The 21925-nt window shown below is 46.1% G+C and overlaps 1 protein-coding gene and 1 non-coding gene across 3 annotated transcripts; one reads left to right on the top strand and one right to left on the bottom strand.

Moving 5' to 3' along the window:
- The first annotated feature begins 2630 nt into the window (after window positions 1–2630).
- Window positions 2631–14970, top strand: Gsta2 (glutathione S-transferase alpha 2). 2 transcript variants are annotated; one of them, XM_039080797.2, is made up of 7 exons: window positions 2631–2747; window positions 5104–5208; window positions 9072–9123; window positions 9924–10056; window positions 11710–11851; window positions 13816–13947; window positions 14749–14970. In XM_039080797.2, the coding sequence occupies exons 2-7, from the start codon at window positions 5122–5124 to the stop codon at window positions 14869–14871; spliced, it is 669 nt and encodes a 222-aa protein (XP_038936725.1). In that variant the 5' UTR covers window positions 2631–2747; window positions 5104–5121; the 3' UTR covers window positions 14872–14970.
- A 6487-nt stretch (window positions 14971–21457) lies between these two features.
- On the bottom strand, window positions 21458–21561 carry LOC120094562 (U6 spliceosomal RNA). The gene has a single exon (XR_005488839.1). It is a non-coding gene; the product is annotated as a U6 spliceosomal RNA (small nuclear RNA).
- Window positions 21562–21925: the final 364 nt, after the last annotated feature.

Raw genomic sequence — 21925 nt, 5'->3', positions numbered from 1 at the left:
CAAAGATATCAGAAACAATCGTGTAATGGGACAAAGTCAGCAGGAGGCTAATCACACAAGGTTGCACAAAGGAAACAGATGGGGTATCGCAAGAGCATTTCAGAGGGAGTACACAGCGGCCTTGGGACTGATAACTCCAGTCTCTTCATGGAAAAAGCCAAGTACCCAGGAACCAAAACTTTAATTCCTTCAAGGCCAGGTCTTCATCCCCGAACTGGCATCTACAAGTCCACTCCTTAGCAAGGACACAGAACTAGCTTCTTTTTTCGTCTTAGTGTTCAGTATCAAAGACTTCGTCTGGGCGGGAGAGATGGCTCAGCGGTTAAGAGCACCGACTGCTCTTCCAGAGGTCCTGAGTTCAAATCCCAGCAACCACATGGTGGCTCACAACCATCTGTAATGGGATCTGATGTCCTCTTCTGGTGTGTCTAAAGACAGATACAGTGTACCTATAATAAATAAATAAATAAATGAATGAATAAATAAATAAATAAATCTTTAAAAAAAAAGACTCTGTCTTGACTCACTTAGGTTAAAAGCTTTGATTTATCTGTAAAAAGGGATCTGAGTGCTGCATTTTCAAATATGGGCTTTTCAAGCCCATTTAAAGATCACCCTGAGCCTTTTATCTCAGCACTGGGAGGCAGAGGCAGGCCCATCTGACTTTAAGGCCAGCCTATTCTACACAGTGAGTTCCAGGACAGCCAGGCTTACACTGAGAAACACCATCTAAAAAAAAAAATACAATTAAAATCCTTCTGAAGCTTCCAGATTAGTCTACTCTCAGCCAGGACCAAGATACATTCAAAAACATGGCTAACAACCTTTAAAAGCACACATGTTTTTCCCCTTTGTACAAACTCTTAAGGAACAGAGAGAAACAGCCTCAAAGTGGTGTGACAAAGGGGTCTTGGGGTCTACATTAACCTTCACACTGGGAACAGTATCTGAGGAGTCTATGTCTTTGAACTTGTTTGTCTTGTCTACTATTGGACTCTGCCCCCAACCCCTTGGGAGCATTCCAGAACAGGCTGTACCACCAAGGGTCACTCCCAGCCCCAGGAAACTTTTCTAGAACCCAAGTAATTTGAAAGAACACATTTGAAGGACACATTAAGTTTTTGTTGCAAGTAAAGTCCAGGAGTTGCACCAAAGAACTTTGACATTTGTTAGTTTGGTGGTGGGCACATGACAAATCACCAGACTGTCCTTTCTACACTGCACACAGGGACACATGTCCAACACTAATGGGGAGTTGGTCGCATGTTCATCATGGCCTCTCTCTGTGCTGCACACCTGGCCAGCCGTGGGAACTTGGAACCGAGCCCTGGAGAAGTCTTCACTCAGGGCTTCAGCTCAGGGCTCCACACCGTCTGCACAGGGAGACTGCCTCTGATGGAGGCAGTGCAGCATGCACAGAGGATGGAGAGGAGGAGGGCCAGCTGAAGGAACATGAGTGTAGAGCCTGGGTGGCAGAGAAAGGCTAAAGTGCAGGCAGGCTTGAAGAACAGGGACTCAGCGTGACCACAGGCAAATGGCACAGACTGGGCATGCAGCAGAGGACTTTCTTCCTTTCCAGGTGGGACAACACACTCAGCTTTGGGGCAGCAGCAGTCCTCAGATAAAAAGAGGCCAGCCCTGCTCACTGACAGGGTCGTCAGGCATGTTGCATGTATCCCTGAGGCCAGCCAGATCACTAGGTAATGATTAATAACCAAGACCCGTGAACCGACCACTGTAACTAAGATCAGGACTCAGCATGTGGGTGTGAGTGGAGCCATCGGTGATGACCTTGTTGTGGATAAGAGCTCTGGGTCTGAACTTGTCAGAAAGGATCAGTAATTCTCACGAGCTTGGAAATGGCATTGCTAATGGTGACAAAGCAACTTTCACACAGGAGTAACTGCAGGGACTCACAGGCTGCACTGAGACCTAGAGCAGGCTGGACAGTATGGATGGTCATCCAGATAACGTTAAGTGTGACTTGTGAAATTCCTTTCTGCCCTTGGGCTCTTGATTTTTTTAATCAAAACAGGACAAAGATTAGAACTGATATCATGCTATTGCAGGATTTCAAGATTTTAACATGCTTACTCAGACAAAATAAGCAGGGGACAGTGTGACTAGTATTTCAACTGAGTCTTGAATTTGAGACAATGCATTAATTCTGTAATTTAAGACTACTTCAAACGCCATCCTCCAAATTCAGCAGTTTAAAGTCACGCTTTGTTACGATAGTGGAGGGTTCTGTGGGTTGACTCAGGTAAGGAAGGTCATACTTTTTAAGACTCTCAAGCTGATTTCCCTTCTGTCCTTTCCTTCCTTCCTATTCAGTGACTCCACCTGTGTGTGTGTGTGTGTGTGAGAGAGAGAGAGTGAGAGAGAGAGAGAGAGAGAGAGAGAGAGAGAGAGAGAGGACAGTGATGAGGAGTTTCTGTAGAGTTGTTTATACAAGCATGTATGCGGGTTATTTACAGGATCAGAGGAACCTTGTCAGGGACTATATTAGAGGATTCTAGATTTTCAAGAAGGGGTGGGGCTTCATGAACTCCTCCCCCTGGTTGGTCAGATTTCGAGTCTATCACGAAAGTCTGAAATCTTGGACTCTATGGGTGTCTGTGGGAGGGGCTGTTCCCTATTGGTCCCCACACCCTGGGTAAGAATTGTCACAGTATTAAAGTGGCGTGCACGCTCCTCTGGAGCTGGAGTTGGGAGCTGAGTGGAGAAGAAGCCACGACTCTCGCTAGGTCAGTACTCTCTTTTACAACCCGGGTGACCTGTTCTCAGGTCTGCATGACTGGAGAATGGGTTTTCAGTGTTTTATTTACTCAGCATGCACTGTTGTATAAAATAGCTGGATTTATTATGTGATTTTTACTCCTGTATATAATAGACTTTGATCATATTCACTCCCATTATCAATGATTTACCTGTATTTGGTTCCGGTTCACATGAACTGCTTCGAGACTGAACGTCCAGTAGTGTCCATATCTCCTCCTCTATTCCTTCTTTCAGTCCTCCCCCTCCCTCCTCCATGCTCCCTCCCGTCTCCCTTCCTTCTCTCCTGTCCTTTATTCTTCCCTTCATCTGTTCCACTCCTCCTCTCCTGCTCCTCTTTCTTCTCCTTCTGCTTCTCTGTCCCCTCCTTCCTGCTCCTCCTTCAGTGTCACTGAGACAACGGGTGGGGTTTAATGTATTTTGCAAGGGAGTCTAAGTGCATGGGATTCAGGATAGTGAGCAGTGGACCTGGTTTGTCCTCTCAGGCAAAATGAAGACCAATAATGTCCTTCTCTTGAATTGCGTTGGCCAATCCCACAGAACTTAAAAACTTAAATTCACACTCTCTCTCTCCTGGGCCACCCTCCCAAAACCCATTCCCAGTTTGGTGTTCCGTTTCTGTCATTTGGATTCTCATTGCTTTGACAATTCTGTTGATAGAGCAGAGTGGCAGGTTTCACACTTAGGATTTGTTACTTTATTACTAGTTTATTATCTAGATACCCAGCACAGTTTGTGTGTTCAGATGGTGAGCCCGAGAAAGCAAGAGGGGAAGAGAGTGCGACTCTTGAACTACCTGAGGATGGTGGGCTGATTGTTCCATCACATACCAGAGCAAAGGCCGCCTACTCATTTCCTTCGGCAACTAAGAAGTACGTAAGAAGATACAGCAGGAGGAAATCAGTCGGTGGAAGAACCGGGCTGATTCCAAGCTCCGACACTAAGCAGTTAGGTGGCCAATCCTGTGCTGAGGTTCAAGGCGCCCACAAACACGGACCAGGCTAGAGGACTCTTAGGAAGCCTGCAGCTCTGAATCAGGGAGGTTAAAGAGAGCCACACAGCTCAGCACGGATGTCATGTACAGGACACATGTCCCCAAGAAGGCCACAAGGCCTGATCAAGGCTGTGCGATGACCGCACCGTGGGGAGGATGGAGCGAAGGACTTCCCTGAGACCCTCAGCACCTCAGAGCCCTGTGACGTCCCCCAGACTGAAGCTGTCCAGGGCAAACTATCGCTCACGGGAAAAGGTGAAGAAAAGCAAACAGAAAAGAACGGAGCTTTACAATGTGCAGCAGGCAGGTGTTAAATGCCCTTGAGGAACAGCTGTAAGGTGATGGCGGGGAGGCCAACATCTGATGGGGAAGGATAGTGCTAAGGCCTGGTGATGGTGACCCAGCAGGCAGAGGCCACCTCTCTAGAGGATCTGATGTCCTCTAACCTTTGCAGCCACTGAACACGCAGACACACACACATACACACACACACACACACACACACACACACACGCACACGCACACCACATAAATAAAAATAGAATTCTTTAAAAGAGACAGACTCTGACCTTCCTACCATATCACGAGTGAAAGACTCTGCACACGGCCCATGATGTTGTTACAGTCACTGAGCAGCAGGGACCCAGCGTGTCCGCCCACTGTGCAGGAACTCAGGTGTAATCGCCAGCCTTTCCTCCTCATGCGCTGGACGGACTTCAGTCTTTCCTCCTCCTGTAAACTTGCAAGGACAACAGCTCCGCACCAAGGAACTTTGTGATTAAACAAAGCTCAGTGACCTCCAGGCGCGATGTGGTGTCCACCATAGGATGTTCCCTCCCTTGGGATGTGAGGCTGACACATGGGCCACTCTCCTTCTGCACAGTGAATCACTGTTCAGTCTCAGTGAGGAACAGAGCAGCAGCAAGAGACACCCCTTCTGCTGCAGGCACAGCCCGGGTGACACAAAGCCAACTGAAGCTCCTGAACCGAGTGGTCCAGGGGACAGGGAACTGGGGAGGGACTGTGCCTCGGCCCCCCTGGGATGGCTCTGCTTTCCAAGGCCCAACAGCTCCCAGGTTTTTAATCACTGTAGGATCCAGGCAACTCTCTTCATGTCCTCAAGGTGGAGGCCAATGGCCAGCTGAGACTTGTTTGGAGCAGTTGCAGGTCGGTTGTCATCAATGGGTGAGAAGTTAAGCTACAAAGCTCTCCCTAGGCTCCCTGCAAGCCTACCATGGAGGGGGCAGACTGCCCTTCTCTAGTGTGCCTTACTCAACACACTCCATAGCACAGGCTCCCCGACTGATCTCTGCCCTTTCTCTCCTAGACAGTGAAGCACAGTTGCTGCTATGTCTGGGAAGCCAGTGCTTCACTACTTCAATGCCCGGGGCAGAATGGAGTGCATCCGGTGGCTCCTGGCTGCAGCAGGAGTGGAGGTAGGTGGTGCAAAGTTCTTCTGCAGCTGGACCTCAGTCCACTTTAAAATCCTCCTCTAAGCTGGGAGACTCCACGCCAGGAGAAGCGTGGGAAGGGTGACTTAACCGGTAATTGTCTTGTACTAAAAAGGAGATGGATTGATTTGAAATAGTGAAATTTGACTGTGCTTTCCATGAAGAGTGGATTCACAATTAGAAGCCCTTTTCAGGAGAAAAAATTCAAATATTTACTTGATTAACCATTTATTTGAGATTGATCAAATTAAACACTGAGACGTGGACACAGGAACTTGAATATTTGTTATTAGGTGATACTAACTGATTATTGCAGATCTGTGCTATGATGTTGTGGTTTTAGGAATGCCACTGTTCTTTCAAAATGAGTGTGTATGTTTGGAGATTCATGCTGATGTGTTGTGGTAGGACTGTGTGACACTGCCTGTCTGTCTGTCATTACAGTCAGCCTCAGAGGAGATGGGCACAGAGATGAACAGGGTGGACTGCAGCTGGGGATTGACACATGTATTTGGATCTTGTAGTTTTACACAGAGAACCTGATGATTCCATGATAAAGATGGTTTAAAGGGATGGAGACTGAAGTGATGGCTCAGTGGTTAGACTCCCATACTGCTCTTGCAGAGGACTGGTGCAGGCTGCTCACAAACACCTGTCACTCCAACCCCAGAGGGGTCCCATGCCTTTGACCATCATGGGCGATTGAGCAAACATGGGCATGCACACACACACACAGACGCACACACCTTTCCACGTACAGTATAAAAAGCATTACAAGGGATAAACTATACTAGAAAAGCTAAGTGGAATTAAATTTAAAACACCCTCCACAAAGGAGAGGCCTGACACAAAAGGATGTAACAATGGACCCGTCAAAACAGAACAATACTCAGCCATCAGTTTCTCAGGACTATCAAATACCATACAGGGGGCTGTCAGGAGGACATGAGTGGTGAATAAGAATGAGCTCGCATCCTCAGACGCCTCCATGCCTATGAGCTTCAGCGTTCAGTGTGAGTGGCCCAAGTGAGGAGGACAGCAGCATTCAGTGGTTAAATGTTTTCCTTTCAAGCTTTTGAGCAGAAAATGCTGGTAGGCTTTGGTGCTGCCCTCTAGGGGCGCCACTGGGAAGAACACCTCCCGTTCCCACCAGGGTAGCTCAGCAGTTGGGAATGCCTGGGGATGAAGTAGTGGAGTCTGCTAGCGGGAGATCTTGTCCAGGGATAGGAGCAGAATGGGAGGCTTAAAGGATGGAGTGGAATCTTGTGAAGGCTGCTGGTGTCCTCCCTCAGTGTCATGGCAACGTATTTACGTCGGCTGTGGAATTGCACTTTCTCCGTTCCTGAATGAACAGACTTCAGCTGGATCCGTTCTGAATGAAGGAGCATAAGAACTGAGACATTGCAGACAAGCCGTCCCCGGGAGGGAGAAGGTTTTAAATAAACACATAATTGGGTGCCAGAGTCTATATGCCAGCTTTGTGGCTCCGGGATATGTGCTAAGCCGCTGGGGTTCTGAGTTCAGCACAAGAGGAAAGTGGGGATGGGTCCATGTGCACAGAAGCCCTCCTCTCCTGAGTCCCACAGTGACTGAGAAGGCACTGGGCGGGGCTGTTAGAGACCCTGCCTTAAACCTTCCAGATTCGGTGTTACCTGCAGGCTGGCCACTGACTTCAATCTCTCCATCAACCTCACCCCCACCAAGCCATCACAATTCAGCCCCCCTCTGTGATGCCGACAGTCACCGCTCCCTGTACCTCTCTGAGTGCAGTGCAAGCTGCTGACACTTCTCATTCCCTTGCCTATCAACCCAGTCCTGTGGGGTTATGGAACCGTTAGGAAACTGTCTCGCCAAGCAAGGTAGAAGCCAACTTTCCACCTTGTAAGGCTAAAATGTCTTTTCAAACTATGGAAGGAAAGGAAAGGAGTTAAGGGGGAGACGACTCAGTAGGCCAAGGCAAAGTGGCACAACTGAGTTTGCAACCTCGGAACCCATGTGGAAACACAAATTGTTTTGTCTTGTAATGTGTTCTGGTGTGTGTGTGTGTGCATGTGTATTTGTGTGTGTGCCTCCACAAAGAAAACATGTACATACATATACACAAAAATAAATGTATATTGAGAATATAAACAGAAGGTGGGCGGAGGTTGGGTATGTCCTCAATCCCATTACGTGGGAGACAGGGGCGGGAGTATCTCTGTGAGTTCAAAGCCAGCCTGATCTATAGAGTGAGTTCCAAGACAGCTACTGCTACACAGAAAGACCCTGGTTTAAAAAACCAAACCAAACCAAATCAAACAAACCAGAAGTCCCATGCTGTAGGGAGCTTAGAGCAGAGGCCAGAAATACAGCTCAACACTTCAGAGTGCTTACTTGCTTTGCAGAGAAGCCAGATTTGGTTCCCAGCACAATGTGTTGTCACTCAGAATTGCCTCTAACTGTAGATCTAGGGGGAACTGTAGTCCCTGAATTCTGCTGCCTCTGTTTTCTGTGGAATCTGTTCTAATTTTTCACAAATAAGCACACACACACACACACACACACACACACACACACACACACACACACACACAGACACACACGCATGCACACATTTAAAGATAATACAAATAAGGAGTTTGGATCTGGCTTGAACACTGTGCAATGACATTGAAGTCACCAGTGTACCTGCTATGGGCATGTCTCACCTGTCCCTCAATCCAAACTTGTCAACAGCAAGGACCTGCACATCTATTTTGAAACATCAGAGGGGAGGAGTCGACCCAATGATTTTAGAATTATTTGTAGATATCATTCCCCAAACTGCAGAAAAGTTTCATGCATTGTATATTGGTGGAAAAGGCATCTGATTCACAACCGGGAAATCTCTCAATTGCATCATTAAGACATTTGTGATTCTGGGCTCAGACTTCTCAAATGAGGTTAGGGTATGTGGCAACCACTTATATGTAAAACTTTGAAGAGGAGAAACTTCATTATTAGCATGATCAATAGGGATTATTACTGAGCGTGGTAAATTCAAGTGTCAATGCAACTGGGTTTCCAGTTTTGTTTTTTAAGATTTATTTATTTTATGTATGTGAGTACACGGTCTCTGTCTTCAGACACACGGGAAGAGGGCATTGAATCTCATTACAGATGGTTGTGAGCCACCATGTGGTTGCTGGGAACTGAACTCAGGACCTCTGGAAGAGCAGTCGGTGCTCTTAACCATGAAACACCCAACCCTGGATTTCTAGGTCTTGATGACAACAGTTATAAGCCTTCCTTATAAAACATGGTGTTTGGTCAAAGAATTAAAGGATTGTGTATGGCAAGGATGCCTGGAAATGAAAGGATAAAGGGTGCAAAACCTCTCAATTGTGTATTACTGCAGGACATGCAGTCATTACAGTAACTGGCTTTTCCTCAGAGATAGTGACAGTCACCCAGATTTCCAATAATGATGTATATATAAATTCTATTTCAAAACTGTATTTTTGAAGAAGACCCAGAAATTCCTATTCTGTTCTCACTGGAGGTAATAAGTTTTCCTGAGACCCAAAACCTCAGCAGTCAAAAGTCCCAGTGCTACCCAGACAGTGAAATCACTCCATTCTTGGGATCTAAGTATTGAGTCAGGGAGGAAGAAAACTGCTAGAAGGAGCAGCTTGATTATACTCAATGCCCTCCTGTCGATGGATCTGATCTGAATCTCCACGTGGCCATGATCACACTCCTTTGTATCTACTGGAAGTTTTAACTTCTGCAGATGAAGTTCCTGACAAGGACCTCTCAAGTTCAAATGATACACAATCCTACAATAACAGAATGAGCCAATGAGCATGCTTTTATTTTTCTGCTTTCAGTTTGATGAGAAGTTTATACAGAGTCCAGAAGACTTGGAAAAGCTAAAGAAAGGTAACACCAAGTGTCCGTATGTCCTCAGTGAGGTGCCTCAGAGGAGCCTGTCTGAAGGCGATGTTGGTGGGCGGTGGGTGGGAATAGTCCGAATGGCAGAGAGGTATAATGTAGGTGGTGGGGCTCCTTGAGAGACCTGAAATGGGACCAGTGGTGGGGTCAGATGCCTTCAATGATTTGTCTGGGGACTCATGAATATTTTCTCATTATTTCTGCATCAAAGTGAGCTAGTTCACTCAGGCTCACTCACTCCTCTGCGTTTTACCCACACTGCCCATCAACCACACACACACGTGACCAGGGATTAAACCATGGGTGGAGAAACAGCTGGGATGGTTTCCTTGGGCATTTTTATTATAGCTGCTGCTGAGTTACTATCCCCTGACAGACACAGCCTGGAGGACCACAAGCCGGCTCACTGCATAGGAAACTGACTTAGGACACCCTGATGCCATGAACATAAGTAGACTTCCAAACTCCCCACTTAGCTCTGTGGCACAGTGGCCCTCGGCCGGCCCTCCTCACCTCCTGAATGTACCCAGGGATGTGAACATAAAAACATACATGAGAGATACAACATGTATGTGAGTAGGAAGTGAAGGGGAGTGAGAGATGCTCAAAGGAGGATGAGGTGGGTGAGACAGAGAGGAAACAGAGGCTAAAATAAACAAGATTCCACTTGAAAGACGGGCAGCCACTCCTTACCTTTCTTCTGCATGTTCAGACACTTCAACACTGTTCTGCTCCCGAGAAGTGAGACTTGGACACTTGACAGACCTTTCCCCTTCATCCTTTCACAGACGGGAATTTGATGTTTGACCAAGTGCCCATGGTGGAGATTGACGGGATGAAGCTGGCACAGACCAGAGCCATTCTCAACTACATCGCCACCAAATATGACCTCTATGGGAAGGACATGAAGGAGAGAGCCCTGTACGATGTGTTTCCTGTTGTTACCTCAGTGGGAAACAAGGAAAGGATTTGGGTCCCTCCTTCAGTGAGCAAGAGAGTGGCAGAGTTTGTGTCCAGGAGCAGGCTGGTTCTGGGCACAAACACTCGGGCCAAGTATGGTAGCATCTGTGGAGGGGAGGGAAGATGGGGTGGGCTCAGGTGAGTGTGGCTACAGCAGAGGATGATGCCCCCAGCACAGCACAGGGACCCAGATGCAAATGTGAGTGGCCTTGGTAGAATCATGACTTCAGGTGCTCAAGCTTCAGTGACTGGACCATGGCCACCTGAAGCTTTTAATTCAGGACTAAAGCAGCCAGGCTGATGGCATCTACCATCCACAGTGGGAGCCACGCCCTGTGTGAGAGTATCAGTTGTTTCAAGAGCTAAATGTGGTATTAGCCAGCAACAAAGATTTGGTTTTAACAGTGTTCCCATAGAAATATTTCTAGCAGCATCATTTACTGGTTACATCAGTCAAGATATTCAGTAATAGATGAGAGAGGAGCATAGGTTCTAATTTATCCATGAAAACAGCTGGTGCGGTAAGGGGAGCCAGAACAAAGATAAAGATCAAGTGTTGTGTTAGGTAAAGGAAGCAGGCCCGGGCCACATGGTCCAGGGTTGAATTCACGGGAAATGTTCCTGTGCTTAGCTTGGAGAAGAAGGAAGTGGATCAGTCTTTCCTGGAGACTGCATTACACTGGGCCAGGTTCAGGGATGGGAGTCACCAAAACCTTCTAAGATTGGAGAATGTTGTTTTCAGAATTCTGCAGAAGCACTAAGATAGAATGTGGATGACCCTGATGGCGTGTGAATATGTCATGATGAATCTGTTTTCCAAAAAGAACTGTAGAAAGTATAGTTTGGAACAAGGGAACACACGCGTCTTGTGATGTGCTGTGGTTTAATTAAATAAAGAAATTGAGACTTCTTGACAAATGTTAACCAGCCCAGATCTGGCAGCAGCATGTGGAGATGATACAGATGTGCTTCATGAGAAATAGGTGGAGAACTTCTAACACGGACCAATAATGACTCTGGGCTGTACAGATGAGCAGAGACGCTTCTGGTGGCTGAACCAGGGGCTCTGTGTTGAGCTTACAGGGGGTGCAGCTTGTTAGCCCTGAGCATCTCAGCATGCTTGATGCTTGTTGAGAACAAACTATGTCAAAGAGATATGGGTAGGTAGGTGGAGAGAGAGAGAGAGAGAGAGAGAGAGAGAGAGAGAGAGAGAGAGAGAACAAGCCTGTTGTAAATTGATGGTTATCTTCTGAGATAATATCAATGATCTTATGACTGCACTGGTAGATGGGCCAGTGATATTTCTTTGTGCTTTAGTTGGGCCATATGTGCATAATAAAAAATTTTTTTAAAAAACTGGGAGGAGTGGAAAGAGGAGGAGAAACAGTAGTCTGGATACAATGTATGAGGGAAGAATTTTTTTTTTAATTCTAAAATTGTACCAGGTCCAACAAGATGTTCATGGGGGAAGTTAATGTATCTGTTAAGTATAAAAGATAATGACCCACTGGGGCAAATATGTTTGTAACCACCTTTTAGTGTAAATTTCTCAGGTTTTTAGATTAAAATGTAAAATAGGAAACTCTTGACAATTTGGATAATTTTGTCTTTCAGGATTGACATGTACACCGAAGGCATTTTAGATCTGACTGAAATGATTATGCAATTGGTAATATGTCCCCCAGACCAAAAAGAAGCCAAGACCGCCTTGGCAAAAGACAGGACCAAAAACCGGTACTTGCCTGCCTTTGAAAAGGTAAGTAGGCTCCATGAAGTCTGGGGACACTGAGTCCCCAGGACAAGAGAAAGGCAGAGGCTGGGAGACAAAGGTTCTGCAACACTGGCCTTCACTTCCATGGGCCTGCTGTGCAGCTCCCTGCCCCACAGGGCAGGGCACTGTAACAGTGGCCTGGGAAGGAGCACTGCATGCTCATGCCAATCTAGCACCCAGCATTCAGCAGGGTTCATGGCCACACCCAGCACTGGGCCTGTGGAAGGCTGAGCCACCCCAGAGAAGGACCGAGATCCTACAGAACGCAGTGGGCTTCCCTTCTAGAGAAAACTGCAGAAAACAACAGATGGGGAAAACTTTCTGTCAGGTTACAGAGGGAGGCCTGAGAGCAGCTGCCTGTCAGGAGAATATGATAGCACTTCAAAGACAGAGGGGAAATATCTGAACAAGGACAGGGATGGAGGGTGGAGAGGAGGAGGTTGATGAACAAATGTAAAGGAAAATTGACCTGCAGGACTTGGGGTCTCATCTTAAGAGAAAAGCCACGCCCACTCAGCAAATGAAGTCGGTGCACATGCAGTGCCTCTCACACTCAGGGCTTCTCTTTGGAGGTGAGCCAAGAGCACTTCAGAAGTACTTAAACTTCGGCCAAGTTAAAGAGCCAGAACTATGAGGGTAAAGGCATTTTACAGATTCCTGAGAGACCTTGTTTAGTGCTCTGGAGGAGGTGGGACCTAGGAGAACGGAGTCCATAAATAAGGTGAGCTAAAGTCTCATGCAATGGACAACTTTCTTCAGAGCATCAGACAACTTTTACTCTGAGGGTTAAGATGAGTCACATGAGCAAAGTCTACAATCACAAAAGCAAGCCACATGTGCTGGCCAAGTGACAGAACCATGTTTTCCCATATGGATGTATAAATAAATAACAATAGCCAGCTGTGATGAGTAATCTGAGTTAAACTCACTCCTGCCCACTACAGCTGGGCGGGACACAAAACATAATCCAGGAACAAATTTGATGTTTTTGAAATAACTGAGGTCATAAGACATTGGTTTCTTCCAGTTTTCTTACAAGCACTCAGACATCTCCTCACATGACGCCCTCTTTGGACCTGACTTGAAAACCCATTTCTGACCAAGCCAGCTCAGTCAGTCAACAGGGTCTAGAGGGGAGGGGTGAGGATTAAAGAAAGACAATTAGGTAACACTTAGTATGACTCCAGTCAGTTCAGAGGCCGAAGCGGGTTTACTTTTCCCAGTCTGCTTTTATACCATTCTAGGTACATGAAAGTATAGGGTCAGTTTCTAGATCAAAGACCAAGTAGTCAAGGAACAAACAAAACATAGACAAAGCAGTCAGACAAGGCTGTAAACGAAGTCCTGTGGCAGGAGTGTCTAGGGCTGTGTCAGGATGACCATGACAAAAGGAATACAACACATTCCTCCGCTGTATTTATCTTGAGCCTTGTATTAACTCAACGTTAATATTCTTATCGGATCTACTCCCTTTTCCTCCTAGCCCAGTGTAAACATATTCTTGTCAATCTCCTTGACGCTGCTTGATCAAGGACTCCCCATAGATTTCATAAATTATTACCTTATTTTTTAATCCATTCACTCAAAGTTCATTCACTGCTGCCTCTGCTTTGTGGAAGCAGGGAGGGTTTTAGAACCATCAGATCCTCGTGGTCCTCTGAAGCCTGTGGTGCTGACAGTCTCATACGACACACTGTCTAGCCATCACAGCTGAAATCGTCTCTATGAGATTCATGAACTCCGTGTACACAGAACCCTGGATGCTTACTTTTGTTTTTGAATGGGGTTAATTATAATTATTTTCTCTGTACACATGAACAATTTACAAGCCTTTCAATGGATCTTTATTTGAAGCTGAGTAGAGGTAGTGTCACCTTGAGTGACGTGGGGAGAGTGAGGGCCCCGGCCCGACTGTTTCTGTTCATAATCAGTCTCCTTTATTTTTGCAGGTGTTGAAGAGCCATGGCCAAGACTACCTTGTAGGTAACAGGCTGACCCGGGTAGACATCCACCTGCTGGAACTTCTCCTCTATGTTGAAGAGTTTGATGCCAGCCTTCTGACCTCTTTCCCTCTGCTGAAGGTGAGACCACCTCAGAGAGGCAGCCACACACATGCCTCTGACAGTACAATGGTGGGCCCATGGGCTGAGGTCCCAGCCCCTGGTCTGCAAACTGAGCTCCTAGACCCTCAGGTTGAGGCTTAAAAGTAGTCTTTATGTGTGGAGACTTGAGGATGGTATCCCAGGGAGAATATTTTGCCTTTTGTAATGAAAAAGATGCAGGACCCCAAAGCTCTCTCCTTGGACCTCTGTTGCGGGCAGGCTGCTTCTGGCCTCAATTTCATTTACAATCTTGTGTGTTTTTGTGTCTGTCTTTGCTCACTCAGTGTCTGAGCAGGCCTCTGTCGTGTTGATCCCCTTCCCTCAGCTCTGTCTCCTGCTCTCTCTAATCTGCGTTCCTCTCCACACCCCCTCATGCTGTCCCCACCCCCACCCCTGTGACCCCCATCTTAGTGTCCCAGTGTGAAAACTGGCCGAGTTGCTTCTGGTTAGACTTGGACATTTCCTGTCTCCATTTGCCCTGTTCAGTTTTTCCATGTCTTCCTTTGTCTTTGGTTCTCTGTCCTTTCACACCCCAGAGACAGTGCCACAGAGACAGATCCACAGGGTGTGTCTAGTGAAGATGGCAATTGGATGCCAAAGGAGTTCTTAAGACAAATGGGGCTGAGCTATGGTTTCCCGCTCGTGGTTTTTCATGCTTCTCATGTCTACACTGGAGCGGTTTGCAAGCGTGCAGTTGATGGTGCTCTGGGAGGTGCTCGAATTCCCCGGGTTGTGCACATGAGTACTACCAGCTCTCAAGCTGTGGTTTCTGGATTACAGGCCTTCAAGAGCAGAATCAGCAGCCTCCCCAATGTGAAGAAGTTCCTGCAGCCTGGCAGTCAGAGAAAGCTTCCCGTGGATGCAAAACAAATCGAAGAAGCAAGGAAGATTTTCAAGTTTTAGCGGAGCTGCACTGTCCAATTTCTTTATGTTTTGCAAAAAATGAGAAGCAATTGTTGATCCTAGGTATTTTTGAAATAATAAACACGAAAAAATACTCTATGTAACTAGTATTTGAAGTGTGATCTGGGGGAGGGGGACTGGTGAGATGGCTCAGTGGTAAAGAGCACTGGCTGCTCCTCCAGAGGTCCTAAGTTCAATTCCCAGCAACCACATGGTGGCTCACAACCATCTGTAATGGGATCCGATGTCCTCTTCTGGTGTGTCTGAAAACAGCTACAGGGTACTCATACAAAATAAAATAAATACATTTTTAAAAAGACTTAAAAAAAAAAGAAGTGTGATCTGGGATTCCTTGTGTTGCATCTAAGGATGGCAATCTAAAATCCCTTCAAGGAAAAGCAAGCTAGTCTGAGTGATAACCCCATCCCAAGCCATCCAGAAAGGCCCATGGTCAGGCCCAGGAGGAAGCGTCAATCTTGTATTATCCTGACAATCCAACTTTGGATTCTAAGCAGTATTGCCTGTCCATCCTTGAAGGTCTTGTATTTAAGAGCTGTCTTGGTAACTCACAGTAGGTTCCCTCCCTCCCTCAATATCCTTCCAGGTTGACCAGGCTCAAGCAGGAATTAATTCTTCACACTCTCCTCCTGATTCTGACCCAGGACCTCCCACTTTGCACCCAGCTGGGCTACTCCTCTAGCCCAATGCTCAGGCCCAGGTGGGAGCTACATGCTTGAATTGTCTTGCCTCATCTGACCCAAGACCATTACCTGAGTTGCCTCTCCATGCTGCCTCTTCAGTCCAGGTTGAAGCCAGATTTATGAACTCTCTTGGTGTGTCTGGTTCCATTTGTCATTCTCCAATGCCCTGTGTCCCAGGCCCAGGCATGAGTACCATCAGCTCACTCTTCTGCTGGATCTGACCTGGGACCCTCATTTACTCTGCCCCTCAGGCTCAGGCTAGAACAGCAGCATCTTGCTATCTTGATCAGTGTCGAGGACCCTGAGCCACCCCTCCATTTATCTCCTTTATACCTAGATGCAAGATGTATTCCTGAGCTCTCTTGGTGTGTTTTACTCAGTTTCTTCTGTCCATGATGACCCTTCATCCCAGCCCAGGCATTGCTGAGAGCCCAATTAGCTGCTTTTTCACCAAGTCTGCTTAATCTGCTTTCCTTTGTAGCATTTCTATATTCATTCCCAGCTGGAAGCCAAACTGGGAGACTTTTGTAGACTGAACTCATACAATCTCACATTACAACAAAGATTCCCATGTCACACTGGTTACCACTGAATTGAGATCAAGCTGGCTCTCCAGTAACCAATACTGACTACTTAAAGAAATGACCTGTTTACTACTTCTACCTCACCTGAAGTTAAGCAAGCCTGGGCAACAACAAAAGCAGAACCATACTTCCAACCCATTTAGTCAGGCTCAAATATCATGCCAAAAACACAACCAACAAAGTAAATTCATATGCCCAGGTCCCATCAAATAGCCACAAAAAATGATGCAACAGTGATACAACATACAACCTCTCTGAAGACCGCCAGTTCTATGAACATGTTCTCCAGTGGGAATTATTTAGATGAAGCTTAGGACACAGAATTTCAAAGAGAAATTAGAAATACGATCAAAGAATTTAAGAAGTTCTGAGAGGACGTAGGTCAACATCAAAATGAACTTAAAGAGACAGAAATAGACTCTTAAGTAAACTCCAACAAAATATGAATGATACAAATGACACTGATACAAGCGACTGAGTAAAAATGTGAAGGTAATTCAGGACTTGAAAATTCTATAAGGAAGTAGAAATACAGAAGATAACTAAACTGAAATGGAAATGGAATTGAAAAATCCAAAGACCTAGTTATAAAACTCAGGAGAAAGTGTTACCAGTAGAATGGACCAAGAAGAAAATAGAACATCAGGACCTGAAGATGAAGAATTTGACAATACAGTAAAAGAAATTGATATACACACACACACACTACCCAGGGACGTTGGGATACCATAAAAAGACCAAATCTGTAAATTATAGGCATAGAAAAAGAAGAATCCAAGGTCAGTGGCATAGACCAGATCTTTAACAATATCATAGAAGAAAATTTTCCCGACAAAGGAAAAAAAACAGGCCAATGAAGATACTAGAGGTATTCAGAACACCAAATGGACAGAAACAGAAAGGAAATGCCCTATTTCATAGTACAGCTGAACACTAAATAGATAAGAACAAAGGATATTGAAAGCTGCAAGAGAAAAATCAGGAAACACGTTTAAGGGCAAACCCAGCAGAGTAACACTGACTTCTCAGTGGGAACCTTAAAACTGGATGAGCTTGAAACAATGTACTCAAAATCCTGAGAGACAGAAGACGCCAACCTGGAATGATGCTTTACCCAGCTAAACTATCTGTAATAGTTTAAGAAGAAAGGAAAGAGGGGCTGGGGATTTAGCTCAGTGGTAGAGCGCTTACCTAGGAAGCGCAAGGCCCTGGGTTCGGTCCCCAGCTCCGGAAAAAAAAAAAAAAAAAAAGAAGAAGAAGAAAGGAAAGAATTTCAATAATATGAACAAGCTAAAAGGATTCATGTCCAATTAAACGGGAAGAGGTCATGAATTTTTTTTTTTCGGAGCTGGGGACCGAACCCAGGGCCTTGCGCTTGCTAGCCAAGTGCTCTACCACTGAGCTAAATCCCCAACCCCGAGGTCATGAATTTGAGGGAGAGTTGTGAGGCATGGAAGGAGTTGGAGGTAGGGAGAGAGTAAGTGAAAATGACATATAGTTCTCATGTATGAGATGCTCAAGTAATAATAAAATAAAATTTAAAAAAAGAGTTCATGTCCACCAAACCAGGTTTTCAGAGAATCCCAGAACAATTTGAGATACAAGAGGAAGGTAAGCATATTAAAAAGACCACAGGGAAAAAAACAAACAAAACTCTAAGAAGTGAAATTTTAAAATAGGACAAAGATACAAACAACAGCAGCAAAAGCAAAAACCAAACAAACAAACAAAAAAACCCAAAATGAAAAAAACGAAACACCCCTCCAAAACCCTACCCAATCAAAATACACAGATCATTTGAATAGATCAACCTTCCCTTGGCAATAGGCAGAAAGACACCTTGTTGAGATTGCTCTCATATCAGTAAGGGATAGAGCAGATGGCAGTCCTTTGTTCATGCTAGTTTGATGTCTGGCTTGGTGACCAAAGCTATATTATGTCTAGGACACATAAAAACCTAATCTAATCAAATCCAGGCAACGCAATATGGGAAGAGGAAGACAGAGACTCGAATTCTGCCACGCATGCGGGGAAAGACGCCCATAGACCACTCTCCATCTCATGGCACAGGCAGGCCATAGGCACACAGAGCACTGCCTACAACTACTATATGCAGCACAGGAGGAGGAAGATAAAGACCTGTGGACTGCCATGCCACCCACAGACCCGCCCTGCTGTGGGGGCCACCAGCTACATGGCCGGTCTGCAGTGGGGGCTGCCACAGTGTGTAGGGATATGGTGAACAGGTAGAAGAGAAAGAGAAGTGAAGCAGTGTGACCCTTATGAAGAGAGATGGACATCGAGACTCCAGGATGGAGTCTATTCTGTTGTGAGTTGCCAGTCCTTCCACCTGGGGTCATGGTGAGGTCCTGGCCTGAGCTGTCACTGAGGGCCACAAATGGGTGTCCTTGGCCATGCAGCAGCAAGGGTCTGTTTGATGTGCGTGTGAGACCATGGAGATGTCCCTGGTCATCCCTGGTCAAGGGCCATGCAGATTTGGCTCCTCCCCAGACTGGCTGTAGCATTCTGGAAAGCTGGCCTGTGACTAACAACAACTGAAGTAAACTCACTCCTACCCACTACACCTGGGAGGGCCATGAAAACACATTCCAAGAACGATTTAGTGCCTTTGGAGAAACTGGGATCACAAGACTATCTTCTCACAGGCACTGAGAATTCTCTCAGACTCCATTCTTAGACTATGTTCTGACAGGCATCCATTAGGGACGTGGGATCATGGCCATATGCAGCATGAGGAGGCCCTGAAAGAATGCAGACACCCAAGTTCCATAGCACAAAGGTAGTTTCTGACTCTCTAGGTTTCGAAGGCATGGGCCAGGCTCCAAACCATGTGATCTTCTATACAGCCTAGGTCTCAAGGCTCTGATAAAAGTCCTTAAGGTTCTAGTTCAGAGTTGTATAAGTCAGGGTTCTGTAGAGGAACATATCTTATAAAAGTGAATCTATCTAATTATTTGTCTATTTCTATATCTCTCTAGATAGATAGATAGATGGATAGATAGGTAGGTAGGTATGTGGATAGATGGAGAGAGAGAGGAGAGAGAGGAGAGAGAGAGAGAGAGAGAGAGAGAGAGAGAGAGAGAGAGAGAGAGAGAGAGAGAGAATGGCTTACAGGCTGTGGTCCAGCTAGTCCAGCGATGGCTGTTTACTAACAGAGTGTCCAAGAAACCAGTGGTTGTTCAGTGTTGGAGGATGGATGTCTCAGATGATCTTCAGTGTATGCTTGAAGGAATGGACTTGCTAGTAAGAAGAGAACAAGCAGGCAAAGAGAGCAAGCTTTTCTTTTCTTTTTTTTTTTTTGGTTCTTTTTTTTCGGAGCTGGGGACCGAACCCAGGGCCTTGTGCTTCCTAGGTAAGCGCTCTACCACTGAGCTAAATCCCCAGCCCCTGAGAGCAAGCTTTTCTTTCCCGGCCTTTATATAGGCTGCCAACAGAATTGGTGACCCCCATTAAAGATGGCTCTCCCCACCTCAGGAGATCTGAATTTAAAGTGGGCCTTCCCACTTCATATGATTTAATTAAGAAGGAAAAAATAAAGTTCACAGATGCACCTCTCGCCTTGGGTTTTAGTTCATTCCAGACATAGTCAAGTTGCCAATCTTCACCATGCCATCACAACGTTGACCCTTGATCTAGGTACCAAGGGGGCTGGGCATGGTCCATGCTGCCAGGGATGCGGATGGCAATGACCAGGTCACAGTGTAGCAAACTTTATCATCTCTCTACCTAGAAATACAGGTTGAAGGGGGTGTTGGTGATTTCTGAGAGAGGAGGGAAGAGAGGGGAGGAGGAGGGGGAGAGGAGGGAGAAGAGGGTAGGGAGGGGAGAAGAGAGAGAGAGAGAGAGAGAGAGAGAGAGAGAGAGAGAGAGAGAGAGAGATTGATTTTGATTCTGCAACTATGAGATGTCTGCTCTAACCCCAAACACTTGGTGCAGTAGTGGAGAACAGGCTGGAACACCAGAAGTAGGGAATGGGAGGTAGAGCCCAGTCCTGGAAAGGTGGAGGAGCTTGGGAAGGAGGCAGGCAGAGTGGTGGTCACCAGAGAAGAAGGCCGCCCACTCCAGCCTTGTAGGTCCTTCCTCAGTTGTTAGGACCCACAGCCTCAGCTGAGTGTCTGGCTGGGCTGTGGACTTCTTGAGTATTCTAGTCACTGGGTGGAGGTGTACAACTTCTGCCACTTCCTGGTGGTCCTGATCCATGAGAGCATTCAGACTCCTGACTTTTGCAGACAGAGCCTCCATTAAGGACACCTGCTCTCTCCTCTCTGGCTGCTGACTATGACCCCCTCTCCCCATCCTTCACATGGTATTTCTCTGGAAAGTCTCTCCTTGCTCCTTTCTGTGAACTCCCTACTCCCTTGGTACCCACAGCTCACTGATTTGACTCCTTGTGGGGTGGGCTGTGGAACCTCTATCCAGGGGACCCTCAGTTTCTCTCCATACGTTGTGTGATGTAGTTCCTCCTGGGCTAACTGAGATGCAGTAGATTGCAATGGCCTCACCATTGTCCCTCGGTCTTTGTAAGATACCTTGTCTGCAGGTGCTGACACTATAGCAGGACTCCAGCATGGTGACTGCTAAAGGACAGCCTACAGAGATGGAGATGGTAACAGAGTTCAGAGGCAAAATCGGAGGACAACCCCAGTTACTTGACTGACTGGCAACACTGAAGTGTGGTCCTTTGCATGTTGCCTGTCATTGGTACCTGGTCTAACCCACCTACACCCTTCCCTTTTGTCTTTTGAAGGCAGCCCTCAGGAGGGCCACACAGATGTGTTAGTGCTGAGTTTGGGGCTGGAGAACCCACAGGGAGTCCCGCCAGCAAGTCTGACAAAGTCTTATTTCCTATGGATTGGAGGTGAAGCTGTGTGTCAGCCCCTCCTGGGATCTTCATAAACCAGTATGAGCAAGATAAATGAAGAAATATATATATAGGATATATAGCTATAAAAAGACCACAATGTCATATTTAGTACTAATTAAAAATATAATTAATACATGTAAGGGGAAAACAGGAAAAAAATGCACTTTCATTCATGACAGCATCAAAGACTTCCCATGAAAATCAGCAAGGGCTTGGAGGGAGAACAGTTAATACATAGCTGGTAATTATATATCTTTTTTTCTCTATCTTTATTAAGTTGGGTATTTCTTATTTACACTTCAATTGTTATTACCTTTCCCCGTTACCAGGCCAACATTCCCCTAACCCTTTCCCCTTCCCCCTCTATATAGGTGTTCCCTTCCCCGTCCTCTCCCCATTACTGCCCTCCTGTCAACAAAAAATATGGAAGCTTCATGAATTTGCGTGTCCTTGCGCAGGGGCCATGCTAATCTTCTCTGTGTCGTTCCGATTTTAGTATATGTACTGCCGAAGCGAGCACTATATATCTTAATTTTTGTGTAAAATGCATGACACTTGACTCTCACCCCAGCTTGGGCATTGATGACTGGGATTGTTAACATATCCAGACTCGTGGACTGAACTTCTACTGGATTCTTGGCCTCTGAGACAATCATTGTTGGAATACCCAGACCACATACAGTGAGCCAGTCTATTAAATCTCCTTTAAACACACATGTACATGTACATGCTCACACAGACACACACACACACACACACACACACACACACACACACACACACTATCAATCATCAGGACATCCTGACTAATTCAGAAGAGATGTTTCAATACTAAGGAAATTAAGGAAATTGTCTCCGGGTTTCCATTGCTGTGAAGAGACACC

Source organism: Rattus norvegicus, chromosome 8, assembly GCF_036323735.1.
Source record: "Rattus norvegicus strain BN/NHsdMcwi chromosome 8, GRCr8, whole genome shotgun sequence".
Lineage (NCBI taxonomy): Eukaryota > Metazoa > Chordata > Mammalia > Rodentia > Muridae > Rattus > Rattus norvegicus.
This window is presented reverse-complemented; position numbering and strand designations above follow the sequence as displayed.